General features: G+C 41.6%; 1 protein-coding gene across 2 annotated transcripts in view; it reads left to right on the plus strand.

The window, feature by feature from the left end:
- Positions 1 to 21,828, plus strand: part of amot (angiomotin) — a 152,900-nt gene that overhangs the window by 96,672 nt on the left and 34,400 nt on the right. For both annotated transcript variants that reach the window (XM_073479540.1, XM_073479541.1), the window contains 3 exons: positions 1,865 to 2,009; positions 14,311 to 14,403; positions 14,494 to 14,639. In XM_073479540.1, coding sequence (XP_073335641.1) covers positions 1,865 to 2,009; positions 14,311 to 14,403; positions 14,494 to 14,639 — 384 coding nt within the window. The remainder of the gene's footprint in view (positions 1 to 1,864; positions 2,010 to 14,310; positions 14,404 to 14,493; positions 14,640 to 21,828) is intronic.

The following is a 21,828-nucleotide window of genomic DNA, read 5'->3' on the forward strand; positions in this document are numbered from 1 at the left end:
CACAGCAAAATACTACCAGCACCATGCCTGACAGTAGGTTTGGTGTTCTTGGGGTTAAAGGCCTCACCTTCTCTCCTCCAAACATATTGCTGCTCATTGTGGTCAAACAACTCAGTTTTTGTTTCCTCTGACCACAGAGTTTTCCCCCAGAAGGTTTTTTCTTTGTCCATGTGATCAGCAGCAAACTTCAGTTGAGCTTTAAGGTGCCTCGTCTGGATCAAGAGCTTCTTTCTAACACAGCAGCCTCTCAGCCCATGTTGATGTAAAACACACCTGACTGTGGACACTGACACCTGTCTTCCAGCAGCTTCTAATCCATTGCAGACTTGCTTTTTGGTGGTTTTTGGTTGACTCTTGACCATCCTGACCAGTTTTCTCTCAGCAGCAGGTGATAGTTTGTGTTTTCTTCCTGATGGTGGCAGTGACACAACTGTGCCATGCACTTTATACTTACAAACAGTTGTTTGTACAGTTGATCTTGGGACCTGTAACTGCTTTGAAATGGCTCCAAGTGACTTTCCTGACTTGTTCAAATCAATAATGTGCTCTTTCAGATCAATGCTGAGCTCCTTAGACTTTCCAATTTAAAGTGTTTGTGGCTGAGTCTAATGTCTGTATCAAACAGGTCCACCAGCTGGTATCAATCAGAATCACTCAGAAGAAGTTAAGATGCTACAAAGAAAATTTGATTCCTATAATCACCTAAATCTGTCATTCAATTTGTTGTATGTATATTTTACAGCCATCAGATTTGGTCACATTTTCAGAAGCTACTAACCTATAATAAATTCGTTATTGAACCAAACTTGAGAGCTGTAGAAATCAATAGAACTGAAGACTGCCATGATATACATGTTCTTTACAAGTGTATGTAAACTTTTGACCATGACTGTATGTGTGCATTTGATCCAATCGATGATGATTTGTCATTTCATAAAAAACAAATACAGACGTCTGTTCACCTCTTTACCTGAAGAAGACCATCAGTGGTTGAAATAATCAGATTAGTCAGATCCACATCAAATAAAAAGACAGCAATGTGCTTGGTGTTTTTTCTGATGTAACTCTCGACTCAAGTCAATTTTAGTACTTTCATACTCTACTTTAAGTAGTTAGTTTGATCACTACCTATGCTTCCTACTTTTGTAGACCAACTTGTTTTTGCAAAGTAACAGCTACTTGGCCCGCGTCTTTCCCCGCTGTCGCTGCATATTTAACTGACAGCTCTCAATAAGACACCTAACGGCAGGAAAGACTAAATGAAGAACAGAGATGAGGAGAAACCTGACTGTGGATTTTTTCACAAACGAATGAGGCAACAGAGTCAGGTGTGACAGATAATGGCTCCATAAAAAAGAAAGAAATTCTGGACCTCACTAAATTCTAAACCCTGGCTATGTCCCTGGATGGAGCTATGGGATCTGTGTCTTAGAAAGATCAATTATTTCAGCAGTATCACAATAATGCAAATTGTTGGTGTATGGGGTAAAGGTGTGTATCATGCTCACCATGCTGTTGATGAGATACTTTGCTGTGCAAAGCTATACTTAAGAAAAAGCTGTGACAATGAAGTAATTCATCCAACCATTTGCTTTGGACAAACAAGATTTTTTTTTCTTGTGATCTTACATCTGTGCTAATGATTTGTTAATGGTGTTTAGGGGATGTACCAAGCTGCACCTGCTCACAGATTACTAACATATGGCTGTCTACAAGGCCAGTTTTGACCCTTGTCAAGAGATTGGATATGAATGTGGATACTCAGTAGAGAAATTAATTCTACAATATTTTAATAAAGGTTCATCGATCACTTTCATTCTGTCTTCACTTGGTTTCCCTTCATTCCTCCAAACCCTGTTGGCAGTTGGAAACAGAGATTCAGCTGGTGTCAGAGGCCTATGAAAACCTTGCCAAGTCCTCTTCCAAGAGGGAGGCCCTGGAAAAAACCATGAGGAACAAGCTGGAACTGGAGGTGCGCCGCCTGCACGACTTCAACAGGGACCTCCGAGGTGAGAAAGCAGAGATGTCACACTAGTGCCAATATCACACTCCTATTGCAGGTAATAATAAATTCAGCATTAAAGCTGCGAGCAGCATTGAGCGGGCCCTCGCACCCTGCACGCGTCTGAGTATGCAGCATCCCTGGTTGCTTTGCTGGACACCAACTGGGCGACACAGCTCTGAATTTTCATGCGTTTTGGACACTGAACAAAGGAGATAAATGTTGCTTAATGTGTCCACAATGTGGCGCTAGAGAACATCCAGTAATTGCATATTACATTCATATATTAAATGTAGACCACACTAAAAATTTGGTGTAAAACAAATAACGATTGTCACACACTGCTACTTCCTATTGTCATATACATTCATCTGTGGTGCAATGACGATGACCTCTAATTGGCTTGTAGATGTCAGGCCAGTACTCTTATCAAACATGAGAAATTTGGGGCTAATTGGTTAAGGTACTCTCAAGTTAAAAAAAGTCACAGGCTTCAGTATTATTCATCATCAAGGCCGTAAGACTTTGCTGACCACGTATAATGTGGATTCACTTAACCTACTAGGAGTAATTAGTCAGAATAAAAGGGCTGTAACTTCCTGTTGCCACTAGGTGGATGACCAAATATGTAAGTGTTGTCAGGCCAAGACTGTTATCCAACCTATGAAGTTTGGGACAGATTGCACAATTTACATTTGAGTTACAAAAACTCCCTGTTTCACGGCAAAGAACCTAAAAAAGAAGGAACAGTCAATGAGTGATCAGTGTCAGACAGCCAGGGTTGTTTATACGTGCTTACCTCTCCCTCTGGGGTAGGTTGCCAGGCACCACAACACATATCTGTATATCCCACACAGAAACTGAGAAACACCCATTTGATTTGTATCACTATGAAATCAGGAGGCTAACAGGAGAACTTTTCAAATGGGAGCACAGTGGAAGCAAGGGTTAAAAATAGAGAGTCCTCCGCAATTGGGAGTGTTGTCAGGTATGCCCCCTGTTGACATAATAACTGTCCGCGCATGTTTGTAGGACTGGCCCCACTGTTGCAGTCACGCCAAAAAAATTTGTCAACCTAATGTCTGTAGTGTGTTCCATTTTCTGGAGGCATTTCTTCATCAGAAGTCATACAACGTAGATATGTGGGATTTTATTGCATTTACTCATGCATCTCCCACTGAATTAAATACAGTTGACACCACAGTCTGGCACCAAAGCAAGATTTGGTGACATAATGACCCTACTTCTTTATTAGGTTTCTTGTTTCACTGCGAAGCGTCAACCGACGCATGTGTAGCGCCATTCGATGGTTCTCACAATCTTTCCAAAAACACATCATCATGGTTTAAAGGCGTTTCTTACCACGTTTGAAGGGGATCTGGTGAAATCAGAAGGAGAACCTCAAAGTACAAAGAATGAAGTACAAGAATTGCAGTCTTGGATACTGTACCTTTGGTAAAAGCATTCCCCTAGCAAACTGACAAGCAGCATTGAGGCCTTTCTCTTGGGAGCAGAGGGGCATGCAGGCTGATAGCTCTCCGTGGGCAGGATTTCGTCATCCTGGGGTTCTGGTCCCCCAGACACTTCATCCATTCCTGTCATCTCATTCTCTGTTTTAAAAAACAACAACAACAACATGAAACTAGCAGTAAGCACTTTCTCATATACAGTATGTAACACATCTATTGTGTCTATTTGAATTACTTTTTCTCACTCTTAACTTTCAGTCACTGAATATAATATTATATTGACAATTTTAAATTTTAAGTTTGACATTAAACATTGTAAAATAACCTGCAAGGATGCAGCCTCTGTAGTTACCGCTCTGTAGACATGCAATCTCTCCTCTTTTGTAAGAAATGGAAGTCCCTTAAGACGGGGATCCAGGGCATAGGCTTTATGAAGAATGCTCCTCTCTGCCTCACTGTTGTACCTCTTCAGGAGATCTCCTTTGATGGTGTGTTTGATCTCCGGGATCACTGGTGTGCTCCCCATGTTGTCAGTCATGTTTTGGAGGAGCTGTGTAAGTAATGGAGTGATGAGGAACACTGTTAGATTGCTCTCCTCCATTAGTGTAGTGGCATCCTTCACTGGCTTCAACGCTTTCACAAGGTCCTCAGTATTTGACTCTAACACTGAGCTGTTAGAGAATGAACTGCTGAGGTTCAGTAAGTTTGCCAGCGGGTTTTAAACAGTGAGTTTGGGGTGTAAGGATCCCAAACACTGAAGGTGTCCTTCAAAGTGAAACACGGTGATGGCTCAGGAGACGCATTCAAATCCAACAGATGAAGTAGACTGGGGCTTATGGTGGGAGGGTCCATGAGTCAGTCATAGCACTAACTTCAGTGCAGGATTAGCTGTCTTGTTCAAAACAACAGCAAATGCAACAGTTTAATCCTCCACTGAGATGGTGAAGAGTCATCTGCTCATTGTAAGGGCAGGTATAGATATTAATGTGTCCTGCTTTGTTAATGGGTATGCTCCAAATAAGGGAACAGAAAGGGTAGGTTTTTTTCACCCTCATGAAAAATGAGCTAAGGAATTACCATCGAGATCAGCTCATCATTGGTGGAGATTTTAACTGTACAATAGATTTTACTGTAGACAGGACAAGTGAGGAAACTCCTCCTCATTCACCTCAGACCCTCAATAACATCATCACACACCTGGATCTGTTAGACACATGGATGGTAAAACATCCACAGTCCAGACAATATACATGGGTGAGGGCCAGCAACAACAGGGTCAGTGCTGCATGACAGGATCTACATTTCCCAAAACCTAAGCTCCAGTCTAATTCAATGTCACATAAGCCCAGTTGGTTTCACTGACCATCAATTTGTTAGTTTACACTTGAAAATCTCACCGGGTGAAGGGTTAAGTCCTACTGGCTTTAACAACAAGCAAGACAGCATATTTTGCCAGAGCTTTAAGTGTTTCTGGCAACGGTGGCAACTTCAGAAAGCAAACTTCAGTTCTTTGAAGCTGTGGTGGGAGGTGGGTAGGGCACAGATTTGTGTTTTTTGCCAGCAGTACACCTCCCATTTGACTGCTAAGATCAAGGCAACAGTTTAGGAATTTGAAGCGAGCATAAAGAGCATTAAAGAGGGGTTACAGGGAGACACAGATCCAACTAAAGGCCATCTGCTGCAGGAGAAGATGTTGGCATTGAGCTCCTTCCTGCAGGAAAGAGTGAAGGGAGCTCTTGTAAGGTCTTGCTTCCTTCAGCTAAAGGACACGGATACCCCAACCTCTTTCTTTTTCAACCTGGAGAGGTCGGTGGCTCAGAGGAAACAGATGACCTGCCTTGAACTGCCAGATGGAAGAGTGACCACCAGTCTAGGCGAGATGAGGAGCCATGCAATGGAGAAACTGACAGTTGCTGTCAACCAGATGGCATCAGGACAGGCACAAGGGATTGATGGTCTTTCCACTGACTTTTTTAAACAGTTGTGGATAGGGGTGTGCGATATAAAAAAAAACAAAAAACAAAAACAGCGTTTCACCATCTCTCATCTCTGCCAGTTAGCCCCTCCACCTGCCGCCTCTCTCGAGTGCGCGTGCGCGTGCGCACGCACACACACACACGCACGCACACACACACACACACGCACACACACACACACACACACACACACACGGGCGCATGGATAGGTTGCGCTTGGCCGCTAATAAACGGTAATGCGCTAATTGTACAGGGTTCAAATTACCGCAAATTACACCCTTTCCAATAAGCTATTTAGTGTTTTGATATACTTAAATCCTGTTAAAATGACTGTGTTGAATAAAACAAACAGTAATGTCTTCATTTTTACACACTTCTTTATCAGAGTGTTGTTGTTTACCTTTTAGTATGTTTACGTTGTTTGCACATGTTGGCAAAACTGCAACTATTTAAATTAAAATCTGTTCAGAAAGGTTCTTTGGCCTAAATTGTCTGTTTTTCTTTTTTTGATTTAAGATCGTGATAAAATCGAAATCGTGATTTTATTTAAAAAAAATCGTGATATGATATTTTTGCCATATCGCCCACCCCTAGTTGTGGAATATCATTGGACCTGATTTGCACAGTGTTTTATTAGAGTGATTCAGAACAGGATCTGTTCCTGTTTTCTGTCAGCATGCGAGGCCAGTGGCCCTCCTTTTTACAGACTACAAGGTGCTTTCCAGAGTCTTAACAGACTCAAGGACATCCTGGAAATAATTGTACATCCTGATCAGACTTATTGTATTCCCGATAGGACAATCATGGACAACAATTTCCTCATTCGTGATGTAATTGACGTGTGTAAACGTGATAATGTTGGCTTTGGTATTGTCTCTTTGGACCAGGAGAAAGCGTTTGACTGGATGGATCACCTTTATTTGTTTTCTGCTCTTGAGGCGTTTGGTATTGGTGATGGTTTTCTGGCTTGGGTCAGTCTATTATACAGGGATGCTCAGTGTGTGGTAAAGATGGGGGCAGGGCTGAGTCTGCCAATCCCTGTAAAGCGAGCCGTTAAGACAGGGTTGTCCTATCTCAGGCCAGCTGTATAGCTTGGCTATAGAACCTTTGCTGTGCAGGTTGAGAGGTAGACTCAGTGGTCTCTCACAGGCCGGTTCCTTCAACCTCAACACCTGAGAACGATTGCAGAAGATCGCACTGTGGCAGGAGGGAGAAGGTGAGCTGTGGGGGAGTGGCAGGAGGGAGAAGGTCAGCTGCTGTCGTTTGCAACTCCTCACCTGGACGAATTTCAGACTGTGGTGAAAAAAGCACTCTACACTCAGTGTCAAGACCCTAAACATGCAGTCTCTGGCAGGGATGGAGGAGTTGAGGTGGACTGAGCTTTTTGGCCCTGACGTTTCCCCGAAAGGCAGCTGACGGTCCCTGTACAAGCTGCCTGTTGAAAAACGGACAGCAGACTTCCAGTCTCTCCTCTCCTCTCCTAAAAAAAAATAAATCCAGCAGCAGCAGTCACGTTTCAATAGCGATGCACCACCACTGCTACATACATATAGGGGAACCACCTGGGGAACATATACTGCTAGGAAGCTTGTGAATTAATAAATAAGTAGTTAATAAATAGTTTAAAAATAGCTAATAAATAGTTTAAAAAGCGTACTTTTAAAAAAAGTACAAGGTAGAAAAAAGGAGAGTGGATCTTCAAAACAAACACCCAGAAGGACTTCTTGTCGCCGGAGATTTCAACCATGCAAATCTCAAAACTGTGCTTCCCAAATTCCACCAACATGTGGATTTTGCAACGAGAGGGGCAAACATGCTGGACCTTGTTTTACGTCACCATACCCGGTGCATACCGGGCCGAGCCCGCCCCCACCTCGGATACTCAGACCACATCTCCGTTAAGCTGATCCCAGTTTACAGACCGCTCGTCAGACGCTCCAGACCAGCAAACAAACAGGTGAAGACCTGGCTGGAAGGAGCCATCTCTGCCCTTCAGGACTGTTTTGAGTGCACTGACTGGCAAATGTTTAGGGAGGCAGCAACCACCAATGGCTCCACTGACCTGGAGGAGTCCACGGCATCAGTAACTGGCTTCATCAGCAAGTCCATTGATGACGTCACTGTCATCAAGACCATCACCACGCGCTCAAAACAGAAGCCATGGATGACTGCAGAGGTACGTGCACTGCTGAGAGCCAGAGACATAGCCTTCAGAGCAGGAGATAAGGAGGCCCTGAGCACAGCGAGGGCAACACTGGCCCGGGCTATCAGGGATGCTAAACGAGCGCATGCCCAGAAAATCCACGGCCACTTCAGAGACAGCGGAGACACATGGCAGCTGTGGCAGGGCATCCAAGCCATCACCAACTACAGGACAACAACACCAGCCTGTGACAGTGATGCCTCCCTGCTCGATGCGCTGAATGTGTTCTATGCCCGGTTTGAAGCAGAAAAAACGATGTGGTGGTGAGGAAGAACACCCCCCCCTCCCGGCAAACAAGTGCTACGTCTGACCACCACTGAGGTGAGAAAGACTCTGCGCAGAGTCAACCTGCGTAAGACTGCTGGCCCAGACAACATTCCCGGGAGTGTGCTCAAAGGATGTGCAGACCAACTGGCAGATGTTCTCACGGACATCTTCAACATCTCCCTGAGCAGTGCCACCGTCCCATCATGCTTTAAAACCACCACCATTGTCCCTGTACCCAAAAAGTCACCTGTGTCCTGCCTCAACGACCACCGCCCCATCACACTCACCCCTACCATCATGAAGTGCTTTGAGAGGCTGATCCTGAGGCACATAAAGAACCTTCTGCCCCCCACCCTAGACCCCCTGCAGTTCGCGTATCGAGCCAACCGCTCCACTGACGACGCCATCACCACCACCCTCCACCTAGCAGTCACCCACCTGGAAAGACTTCAGTTCAGCATTCAACACAATCATCCCCCAGCACCTGACTAGGAGGCTGAGCTTGCTGGGCCTGAACACATCCCTCTGCAACTGAATCCTGGACTTTCTGATGGGGAGACCCCAGACAGTCCGGATCGGGAATAACATCTTCAGCACCACCACACTGAGCTGAGGGGCACCTCAAGGCTGTGTGCTCAGTCCACTGCTGTTCACACTCCTGACCCATGACTGCACAGCACTTCACGACTCGAACCACATCATAAAGAGAGGAGGTGGAACAACTGATAACCTGGTGCAAAGTCAACAACCTGTCCCTGAATATAGATAAAACCAAAGAGATGGTTGTTGACTTCCGGGGAACACAGAGGGACCACGAGCCACTGGACATCCACGGCTCCCCAGTGGAGATTGTGAAGAACACTAAATTCCTCGGTGTCCACCTGGCGGAGAACATAACCTGGTCCCTAAACACCGGCTCCGCCATGAAGAAAGCCCAGCAGCGTCTCCACTTCCTGAGAAGGCTGAGGAGAGTCCCACCCCTAATTCTCACCACTTTCTACAGAGGGACTATAGAGAGCCTCCTGGGTAGCTGCATCACCGCCTGGTTCGGAAACTGCACCCAACTGGACTGCAAGAACCTGCAGCGAGTGGTGAGGACGGCTGAAAAGATCATTGGAGTCACTCTCCCCTCCATGTCAGACATTTACGCTGCATCTGTAAGGCAACCAGCATTGTGGAAGACCCCACCCACCCCTCACATAGACTTTTCTCCCCCCTTCCATCTGGCAGAAGGTACCGTAGCATTCGGTCTGTCACTACCACACTACAAAACAGCTTCTTCCCCCAGGCCATACGACTCCTCAATGCTCAGGGACTGATCTGATCACCTCTGTTACCCTGTTGTATGTTGTCGCTGTTTTTGTATTTGTCTGATGCACTATTGCACCTCATGTAAATAATAATAATAATAATCATACAGTCACTTTAAAAGTATTTTTGCTGCACTACAGTCAGTTATTTGCACTACTATCCAGCTACATGTAGCATGTGGTATTGTTGTTGTTGCTCTATGTTGTTGTTTGTTTGCACTGAAGCTTCTTGGGAAATGTTATTTCATTGCACTGTGTACTGTGTATATGGTTGTAGCAGATACACTAATAATAAATGTAATTTATTAATCACTGGCGATTAATAAAACACTCGTTAATGCCCACCACCTCCGTTGTTTTATCTATTTGAATAATCCGGAGGTAATTAATCAAATTCGACTGGACAAGGTTAACTTGTATCAATTCTAATCAATTTATTCAATCTCATAAATTAATTAGTGAATTCTACACAGATCCATCAGTTCTCCACATTAAAAAGAAACCTCATTCCTGAAAACAGTCAGCTTGCAGATGAGAGGAGTAATTAATGCAAGAACAGAACCTCAATGGAATGCAGAGGCGATGGACATGTGTTCCTACATAGAAGTCTTAGTAAAAGCTGTAGTATTAGTGGTAGTAGTAGTAGTAAAACTACCAGTAGGACTACCAACAAAGCATAAATATTAAAAATACCATATCTGCTATTGCCTAGATGTTTGTACTATGAGCAACAGAATAAGTTGCATCATCGCATTGATGTAGATTTAAACATTTTTACTAACATTATGAGTTTGCTTGTTGCTTGAAAGATTTTCCAGCCAAAAGTGTAAGTCCTATTGCTGAAATAAGCCCATCAGCTTTATGTGAATTGTGAATGAGAAGTGAAAATTGTGGAATGTATGGAGGAATAGGTAAAAAAAAAAAAGGAAAATGAAAAAAATAGGGTTGGGTAAGAAAATCTATTTCACATAAGAAATGTGATTCTTCTGTGATTTAGAATATATTCACAATTGTTAAAAATCGATTTTCAAAATGATAATTAGTAGCGTGATGTTGACAGAACGAAAAGGTAGGACTTAACTGTGAGAGTAGTGCAGCACCGGGACAAGTTACAGCGATCACATGCTAGAGTTATAAGTTTACCTTCACACAAGGCAGCCGTTGAAAGCATTTCTTTTATTTAATGACTGGATAATTACCTTTGAGAGACGAACATTAAGCAGGCCACATGTTTTTGATGACTTCTTATGCCTTCACGAGACATTTGGACGTTATGTTAACAGAACAGAACAGAGCAGAGCAGTGGTTGGTTGTAACAAACGAGACCAGCTGACAACCGCTAACAAACTAACAACCACACAGACAACACTTTCACAAACTCTGTGGTGAAGAAAATAACTGCTCAAAAACTCTGCTTCTGCTCAGCGTCTTGTACAGCGATGGACCCCCGGATCTAACGGTGCAGCAGAGAGGCTGCTCTCACTGCTGGACTTATAACGTTAATAACACAGCAGAGCACAGCCCCTATTTTGTTACCACATACACGCATGCATGCTTTCAAATTAATTAATTCATTAATTATTGCTGTTATCTTTTAAAAATGAAAGGGCTGCAGAATGTTTATCTTCTTTTCAGCTGTGTTTCATATTGTATTTCAGTAAATTTAGGACCTAAATTAATGATTTAGCACACAGTAAACTGGAGCAAAAGACTGGCAATAGTGCCCTGTTTTCTCTTTATTCAGTTGATTATCAATTTTGAATCGAAAATCGTTTCGAATCGATTCTGAATTGAATTGGACAGCCAAAAATCAAAATCAAAATGAATTGTGAGATTGCCGAAGATTCACACACAGAAAGGCTGAAGAGCTTCAGTGTGAAGCACCACAGGTGGTTTCACTCACCTTAATGAGCGCAATACACGGCCATTATAAAATATGAAAAGGAGCTACAAAAGCATAAAACTAGAACTGCAGTAATTCGAAACTGTAAAAGATTTCAGAAAGATTTTTCCATTTACTTCCATTGTAATTTTTATTTTTAAAAGATTAATTTTAGTGGGAATAGTAGAAAAGTAGGAAAATTTAAGTAGGATAAAGAAAAATACAAGCATACATGTCCTTCTAGATTACAACATTTTGATATTTGAATGGTCTCTGTCGCACAAAGTATGAAGCAGTTGAAAAGTTTTGAAATATTGTACGCATGACGGAAAAATAATAAAAACAGAAGAACAATAGTGTGAATGCTGAATCAGCAAGTTGAGTGGAAATGCAAAGGGAGACAAATGCATAAATGAATAAAAAAATACATTTAAAAATGGATAAATAAATAAATAAAATGGAAACTTAATGGGAAAGTAAATAAATCACAGAATTAATACAAAGGTAAATAAAAGCAAAAATATCCATTTATGTCACATTTTATAAATAAATTAATCACTATATGGCAATGTATTTATTGAGCCCATTATATATTTCTTTATTTACATCTGATTTTGCCAGTTTGAGTCCGTCACAGACTGACAATGAAGAGTTTGTGTTCTGATAACAGCACTTGAGTAGTGTATAGAGCAAAGCTGTTTTCATGTGTATTTTTACTGCAACTGTCACATCTTCTACATTGAACCAACCATTGTCTGGAAACATAACTCATGTTGGATTGTATTCAATAGAATATGCAAAAAAGCAAAACAAATACACTTTTGAAAAGATGTTTTCAGATATTGTTTTAATTACATTTAATCTGTTGATAATGATAGTGAAATAATCAGTTCACAGTTTGATTAGTGATTTTTGCCTGTTTTTGCTAAACCGTAGTCAACCACCCATCCAACAGGTGGCTTCTAACCATGATACAGGTGCATCTAAAAAAAATAGAATATCGTGAAAAAGTTCAATAATTTTTGTCAGTTATTGCAGAAAGTGAAAATTGTATATATTCTAGACTATTCTAGACACAGTCCTGAGAAGAGCTATAATCAGCCAATTAACTCAAAACACCTACAAAGGTTTTTCTGAGCCTTTAATCTCTCAGTCTGGCTCAGTACACACAACCACAATCAAAGACTGCTGACTTGACAGTTGTCCAGAAGACACTCATTGACACCCTCCACAAGTAGGGTAAGCTACAGAAGGTCATTGCTGAAAGGGCTGGCTGTTTGTGGAGTGCTGTATCAAAGCATATTCATGGAAAGTTGACTGGAAGGGAAATGTGTGGTTGGAAAAGGTGCACAAGCAACAGGGATAACCGCAGCCTTGAGAGGATTGTCAAGCAAAGCCGATTCAAGAGCTTGGGGGAGCTTCACAAGGAGTGGACTGAGGCTGGAGTAAGTGCATCAAGGGCCACCACGCACAGATATGTCCAGGAAATGGACACAAGTGTCGCATTCCTCGTGTCAAGCCACTCCTGAACCAGAGACAACGTCAGGAGAGTCTTACCTGGCTAAGGAGGTCCCAGAGTCTGGAGGAAGAGTGGAGAGGCACAGAATCCAAGTTGCTTGAAGTCTAGTGTGAAGTTTCAACAGTCAGTGATGATTTGGGGAGCCATGTCATCTGCTGGTGTAGGTCCACTGTGTTTTATCAAGTCCAAAGTGAATGTAGCTGTCTACAAGGAAATTTTAGAGCCCTTCAAGCTTCCATCTGCTGACAAGCTTTATGGAGATGCTGATTTCATTTTCCAACAGGACTTTGCACCTGCCCACACTGCCAAAAGTACCAATACCTGGTTTAATGACCATGGTAGTACTGTGCAAGATTGGCTAGCCTACTGGCATGACCTGAACCCCATAGAGAATCTATGGAGTATTGTCAATAGGAAGATGAGAGACACGAGACCGAGCTGAAGGCCACCATCATAGCAGCCTGGGCTTCCATAACACCTCAGCAGTGCCACAGGCTGATGGCCTCCATGCCACGCTGCACTGATGCAGTAATTTGTGCAAAAGGAGCCCCTTTTTGAATTGAATTGTGATGCACCTGTATGGGTACTGAAGCTCTAATCAGCAAGTTTTTATTTTCATTCAGTTAACAAAATTGAAGCAGATCAATCATCTTTTGCTGATTTAATCAAAGAACTAGTGTTTAATACTCAGTTGACTTTAAGCCAAGTATTTTTGCTCATAGTTAAACTCATCCTGCATCTCAGCTGTAAGAGATGGCTTGATACTTCTCCAAGCTTCCATACAACAATTTCCTGAGCAACCAGCTCCCAGAGGTGCTTTTAATGTGGAAGGAAGCACAGACAGTGACTGTGTGAGACAGACAGAGAGAGAGAAGGAATCAAACAATAAAAAATTGAATAAGTGTGTCTCTGTTTAGTCAGAATTAAAAGCATATTAAAATAAGGGGATTAAAAGACTACGAGACAGCTTATTGACTGTGATAGACAGTGCAAACACTGCATGTATAACTGACCTTGTGTTCACATTATCAGGCCTGCAGGGGGTGTACATGTGCACAGGCAGTATGTAGCCCACCACTGAGGGTAGCAAGGTTTTTTTTTTATTTCATTGTTGCTTCTTCTGTTTATGTACTGGTAACTGGTTATTCATTGTGTTTAATTCCCTCCTCACTGGAGTTATGCTGCCCACAGCATAACTCCAGCAGGTCTGCACGTTCAATAATAAAGTCCTCACATTCAGTGGAGGTTTGCTGATATAAAATAGCTTAACAGTTACAAGCAACTACATGTAAAACCACCAAATGAAATAAAAATTTTCAACTAATGTCGAAAGCATGTGCTGATGGTTTATATATTGTTTTATGCAAGTCAGTCTTTTTATGTTTGATCTGAGTGTTAATTAAAGTAACATAATCAGGGCAAGTAGTAAAGAAAAGTTACTAAAGATACAGAATATACAGTATATTCTATATATACAGAATATATAGTATATTCTGTCCCAGGAGTAGCCAGTATAAGTGGGATTTGCTTAAGGTCGGCCAATAGCAGACTGAGTTAAAAAAAGCAATTTCTTAATTCTTAATCTAGAGCAAACTCAGTGCTGTAGAGTTCACTGCCATCACACTAAGTCTTTGTTTTTGTGTGTGTTTGTCCCAACAATTGTGTTTTGTATTATTTAAAAGAACGCATGGAGACGGCCAATAAGCAGCTCGCTTCTAAAGACTGTGACGGCTCAGAGGACAATCGCAAAACCATTTCCCAGCTGCTTGCACAGAGTGAGTACTACTATTAATGAAAACCTTTCTAAAAAATAAAGAAGAAAACATTGTGTTTGTACATTCAGCCATGTGCTTGTGTGTGTTCAGACAAAGATACGCTGCGTGAGAAGGAGAAGCTGGAGATGGAGTTGACTGCACTGCGCTCTACCACAGAAGACCAGAGGAGACACATTGAGATCAGAGACCAGGCGCTCAACAATGCCCAGGCCAAAGTTGTCAAGCTGGAAGAGGAGGTAAGAGCATCATCTGTCACCTTTGAACCTGTCTGTATCCCATAACTATACGTAAATGTGAGATCTGTTTTGTGTTTCTGCCATGGACAATGCTCTTTAACGTCAACATGGTTGGCTGGGCTTTAAGGTAAAACTCTTACTTTTCCAAAAACAGGGGAGTCTGCTCTCAACCCTTGAGAAGCTGATGTGGTTTTAAAAGAGACATATTATGCTTAAATATTTCTATTTTGGGTATCTACTTGAATAGCTGTACGCTTTAATGTTCAAAAACAGTGCTACACTACCTCTATTCTCCCTCTGTCTGAGACACTCGGTTTTAGTTCCTGTCTTTCAAGGCCCCCCCTCCCAAAAAGCCCAGTCTGCTCCGATTGGTCAACTCACACAGGCCTGAGCCAGCACCACTCACCCACTGCATCGTTTTCAGCTTCCAGTAAGCTACAAGATACACTGAATATCACTACAAGAACTGCATCAAAACCAAAAACTCAAACTAGCTGAGCTAGCGCTGCAGGATAAACACAGAAAAAGCAACAGGAAAAAATAGTTACTGGCATCAAACCTACAACTCGTTATATAGTTGACTTCAAATGAGGTTTAACGTTACATTATTTTTCTCTTGACTGTCTCTCAGTATCACATTAGTCTGCATAGCAAAGCATAACAAAACTTAGCATTTACCATTGATAATGCAGCCCATGGTAAAGTACAAATGTTGAAATGCAGCAGTAAAAATATCCATCAAAGCTAGGGATTTTCTTGCTTGTACTTTCCACATCTTCTTGTAACATGTGTAGACAGTGAGTTGGGCTAGACCTTCACCGAGGTAAATGGAAGCTGGAAGTGGTGCTGTGACAGATAGTGACATTGCCAAGTTATGGAAGTGACAGCTCGACTACAAACGAGGCATTTCAGGCAGTGCAGGAGCAGTGTTTTCTGTGGGAGAAAGTAACTTCCTTTGGCGTGGACTTTGGGCTTTTTCACTTTGCACACCTTGTACATGCTCAAAAATGCTTCATAACACAATAAAGGAGAGCCAAAAACCCAAAAAGCAGCTTTAACTAATCATTCATGCTTTCAGCTAGAAACTCCATTCAAACTTCGAAATATTTCACAATTTGTCTACATTGATGGTATTATTCATTGTTCACATTCCATTAAAAGATTTATTCAAAGTATTCAACTTTCTTTGAAGCTTAGCTGTATTTTAGTTAAAATCGAAGTCAATTAGCAATCCCTTCAAACCCACTCATTTTCAAACTCTTCCCACTCCTTCATATATTCACATAGAAACTCCATTCAAACTTTAAAACACAACCTCCATTTATATACTTAAATATTCCCAATCTTTGATACATTGTGAGATTTATTTCACATTTCAGTCCAAATCAGAGTATTTGACTCATTCTCAGTGTAACATCTCTTCATACTCCATCAGTTGCTTTTTGAGACAAATTCAAGCCAGCATTGCAGTTTGGCTCACAGCATATAGTATATTTTGAATCCTTTATGCTCTCCCCACTATTATGACTCTTCTTACTCTTCAAATGCAACAAACCTTAAATTAAGAGAGCTGCTGAGAGGCAGCTGTAGGCCCGGCTGATTTATATACTGCAAACAGAATGAAAGATGCAAATTCCCCAGGGACATAAAAAGGCCTGCATCTGATTCTCAGAGAGTCTCAAGTTCAGGAGAACATGACTGTGACATAGTCTTACTGTTGGTACACAACCCTTTGGTTTACATATAAGCTGCTGCTTCATCAACTCCTCTGTACGATTCACTTGGTGTAGGGTGAAGCCCTTCTGCTGTAGCAGTCATTTACCTTGGCATTGAGCCAGGTCTCAGTGGAACACAGGACAAAGCTGTCAGCGTTGTCTCTCCTCAACTCAATTAAGATTACCATTTCCAACTGGAGCATGTCCTCTTAGTAGAGTCAGAAACAAAAGGGGCTAACTACGGAAAGACAGGAGGGTTAAATATAAGAACACAAATGCAATAACTTTTATGCCACTAGGTGTCTCTTATGCAACACAAAAAATGTGTGGGTAGAACAAAGTAATTTGAGGAGTATAGCAGCTTTGGTGTAATGACAGGCATTCTCATATGTATCTGTAATAAGTCCAACCGATCATATTTGATTGAACAGTGCACTTTTTCCATGCTCAAACACAAAAGAAACAAACAGACACACAGCATGAGCAACACCTGGTCACCATATTGCGGCGCCATCTGCCTTTCTGTTCACAATTCTTCCTGATTCAATTTTATATAACGCTATATTACTCGCACTTAGCCCGTTAGCCATTGTTCAGGGAACACTGTGTAACATTCCAGTAATACTGGCTAATTATTTATGCCTCTAGTTGGGACAATATGCAGTTTTTTAAGAATTTCTTCTCAATTCTCCTCAGCCTCGATATGCTTAATTTAATACTTGGTGGAGACTTAAATGGCATTCTCCATCCAACACTGGACCAATCCTAGCCATAATACAGGCGCCAGGCCCAAATCGGTACCCAATTGAGTTTTATCAAACCTTTTCTTCCAAGCTGCTCCCCTTTTATGTAAAGTGTATGCAGAGGCATTCAGAGTCACATCCCTCCCTCCAACAATGATGCAGGCTTTTATATCGATGCTTCTTTAGAGCAAGGACCCACTTAAGTGGGATGGTTACCGTATACTGAGCTTACTTTGTCATGATTATAAGTTCTGAACTACAATTCTTACAGACAGACTAGAGTGGATGTTAGGCAAAATCATTCACCTAGACCAAACAGGGTTTATTAGGGGTAGACAACTGTACAGTGAAGTCCAGTTCAAGTTTAATGGGATCTACCCCCAAACAGCAATATGAGCCCCGAGGTCATTATAGACGCTAATAAAGCATTCGATTGGATTCAACATAAATATTTTCTTTTTGCTGTTAGGAACTTTAGCTTTGGACCTGCATTATGTTCATGAGTGGAAATATTAAATATAGATGCCCAAAGGCTGCTGTACGGACATATAATATTGTGTTCAAATATCACCCTCTGTTTAGTCGAACAAGACAGGGTTTCCCTTTATCCCGTCTTCTTTCTGAATTCGCCATTGAGCCCCTTGCAGTTACACTAAGAAGTTATGCTGGCCTGACGGAGATTGAAACAGCAGGGCAAATACAAACTTTCATTGTATGCTGATGACCTTTCCCTTTTCTGTCTGACCCCCACATCTCCATTCCAAACACTCTAAAAAGTATCACTGAATTTTGGAAGATATCACGGTATAAAATATACATGACAGAGTCTAATTTTCCCAATCAATGAAAAAGTGAGTGAAATGTCACTTGATTCCCTTCCGTTCACAATCAGCAGAGACAGCTTTACGTATCTAGTAGGGATATAACAATATACCGAATTTCTCAATACAAACACTAATAACACTGAACTTTTACCTTTTTAAGCTATTCCAAAAAATGAAAGGATGTTTTGCTGCCTTCATCCTTACTAGTTAATGTTAGAAAGCTATAAACTGGGTTGAAAAACTTGAATAATTTTTTGCTTGCAGGGCTGTAGCTAAGATTTTATGAATACCGAGGTCATGCATAGGCCTACTATGAGGCGCAGCATTAAAAAGGAATTCGAAAATCTTGTTATTAAAAAAATCTTTAGCAGCACAATGAACAGGAGGGGCTGAATTCTCTCACATACCTGCCTTTTTTTATTGCCCTGATATGATCCTTCAATGAAAGCCCATTTCCACCAGTTAAAGACAAAAACATTATAAAAATAGGCCATATATGTATATATATATATGTATATTTGTATATATATATGTATATATATTTATATACATATTTAAATCTCAGAATTATTACTTCAACACATACTTAAGACTTTCATTTCATAACTTTAAAACTTTTTATGTCATATTTATGATTTTTTTATCTCAGAATTTTGAATTTTCATTTCATACTTTTGAATATTTAATATACTAATTTCCATGTCATGATTTTCTCTCATAATTATGACTTACCATGGGAATATTTTTCCACTAAGCTTAGTTTTCATCCTATCCTTTTCTTTAACTGCCGGAAATGGGCTTCCATATTTATCACAATGAACCTTGCGTACAGCCTGACACGAGACACTTCTGGAGTGTGACAACTGCAGCATGTAGGCTGATGGTTTATTCAAAGCTGCTGCGGTGCACTGTAACTTTTGTCATGTTTTTCCCACTGTGAATATTTTTGCCACTGAAAACTTTTTCCCTGATTGACTTTGTGTACAAAGCCTGGACATGTTGCTGGTCATGTCTTAAATGAATATAGGTTCATAGTTTGTTGGCTCGGGTCCTAAACACAGTTGCTGCTTCTCTTCCTGTGCTGTAACTCTTAGTTACTTGTTCTGTGTGTAGGTTAGGTGACATGCAGCCCCTTGGCCATGCACAGAGTGAGTTTCTATGGGATTCAGGTCTGGAGGAAGTGCAGGCCACTCCATTTGAGGTACCCCAGTCTCCAGCAGCCGTTCCCTAATGATGCGACCTCGATGAGCTGGAGCATTGTCGTCCATGAAGATGAAATTAGGCCTGTGTTGTTCATGCAGGGGCACAATGACTGGATTAATGATGTTATTCAGGTAGTATGGGCTTGTCACTGTACCATTCACAAAGTGTAGGGCAGTTCTGTATTGACTAGACACACCTGCCCACACTGTAACACCACCACCACCACCACCAAAGGCTCATCTAGTGACAACAGTGGCTGATGCATAGCGCTCTCCTTGACGCCTCCAACATCGTTGGCGGCCATCATTTCTGCTCAACGTGAATCAACTTTCATCAGAGAACAGCACTGAGGCCCACTGGTCCCTCGTCCAGCGTAAATGCTCCCTGGCCCATGCCTGGCCGATGACGCCTGTGCCTGGTGGTGTGGTCAGGTACCCTTGCAGGTCGTCTAGCATGCAGACCACGCTGATGTAAAGGGTTTCGAATGGTCTGACGTGACACTTGGGTGCCTCTCACCTCCCTTAAATGTGCCTGGAGTTGAGTGGCATTCATCATCCGGTTCCACAGGGCACTGTTCACAATGAAGCGGTCATCAGTGTGGGATGTGGCCAATGGACGTCCACTTGCAACCTGCTGATGACACTGTGACACTCTAAGCTCAGTGGCCACTTCCATCTGAGAACATTGTGTTTGAAGCCTCGCAATGGCGAGGTACTGTTGATCAATTGTTAGGTGTCGTCTTGGTCTCATGATGTCAAAATGTAAACAGCATGATGAGGAGGACTGTTTAAATACCAATTCTAATTGAACCAGGAAATTTATTGGTCGATTCATGGATCAAACACCTGTTGTGAATTTTGCCGTTAAGCTCCTTGTTAGAGAACAGCAAGTTGTGCAGAAAGTACTGAAACATTGAACTGTTGGACATGCGCATTCAAAAGTTTAGAGAAGGTCACATGAAGTTCACCTGTAAAGGTTATAGTGGATTTTACTTTTTGTGAGTAGTGTATGTCGGATAATGTAACAACTTGCACATGCAGAGCTGTTCAGCTTTGCTGATGAGAAGATGCCATGACAGACACTTTAGTGATGATTGGCTCTTCAAGCACTTAACATGAGGGATGTAACGGTATGAAAATTTCACACCACGGTAATAGTGACCAAAATTATCACGGTTATCGGTATACCGCGGTATTTTTAAAATGTCTTCAAAATGTTGAAAAAACACTGATACACTGATAAATTGAAATAATTTCACCAAGATTTATATTTAAATAGATTTATTATATATTAAAAGGCTTAGGGTATAAGCAGCCTGTTTTTGAAACGCGTCCTGTAATGTCTGCGTTACAGAGGTAGAATGAGATGTACTGGCAGTAGCACTCGATTGGCCAGCAGACCCTCTCTGTGAAAAAAATGAATAGAAAATGTCATTATTAATTATTACTGTCATTGTTACTTAATACTAAGGGTGCAACCAACAGATCACAAAACTCACTATCTAGATCATATCACTTTTGTGAGAAACAGGTTGGATAATCTTTTAGATCAAAACAAAAAGGATTATTGTTAAATTAATTATGAACACTCTATTTTGGCTCTTATCTCTATCTAGACACTTGTTATATTCACCATTTTATATTATTCTTTATATATAGTCTATTCTACAAATAATCCACAAGTATTATATATTTCTGTTATTACTAATATATATTGGCTGTCTGTCTCTGTCTGCTTGCTCGTCTGTCGTCAATGGACTCAATCTGATTGGTCAAATGGCTGCTGAGCCACAGGTAGACGCTGCTCCGGTGAACGGAGCTGAGATGAAAGTCAGTCATCTCAGTCAGTTTGCATTCACTAACTCAGTCCACCCAGTACGTGTTTGTCTCATATCCTCCTCACTGCAGCTCTGCATCAAAATCTGGGGAATTATTAGGTCGACTTTAAAAAATGAAATCTACAATTAATAAGCGGTTCAGATAACGTACCAAATCACGGATCAACTTCGTTCAGTTATACCACTATCTGGTCAGTTTGCATTAGTGACAGCAAATTAGACAGAGAAAACTCGACATACACACACATCATGCACCCGAGCTTAAGGTTAACTTACCTTGCATTCGCTGAACAGTTGAGGGCGATGGTCGTGCAAATGAGTAAGTAAATTGGATGTGTTGCTGCCCCTCGCAACAACTTTCTTCTTGCAGCTCCTGCAGATAGGGCTGCCATCCTTGACCAGCTGTCCCTGAGCATTCTTATAATAACCAAAATACACCCAGACTTCAGATTTGGTTCTCTTTGAAGGCGGAAAAATGCCTTGAGGGCCGCTACTATCACGTCCTCCCTCTGCCATGTCTTCTTCACTACATAACAAGCGCAAGTTGCACGCTGCGCCTGCGTAGGGAGACTTGGATAAAGTATCTCACGAGTTTTCCACACCGTGGTTATTGACCACGGCGGTTACCATGGTAATTAAAACTTAAACGATAACCTTCACCGTCGGGAATTTTACCGTGGTTTACCGTGACACCGGTAACCGTTACATCCCTTACATGTATATGATTTTCAGCCGGATTATGCAAACTTTGAACATTTAATTTTGTCACTTGGTGAAAAAAGAGGTAGCGGGCTCCGGTGCGCTCTGGTAGCACTACACCGATGGATGGCATGAACAAGGAAGGAGTTCTTGGAGAGACAGAGGGAA

Source organism: Pagrus major, chromosome 13 (assembly GCF_040436345.1).
Source record: "Pagrus major chromosome 13, Pma_NU_1.0".
Classification (NCBI taxonomy): Eukaryota; Metazoa; Chordata; class Actinopteri; order Spariformes; family Sparidae; genus Pagrus; species Pagrus major.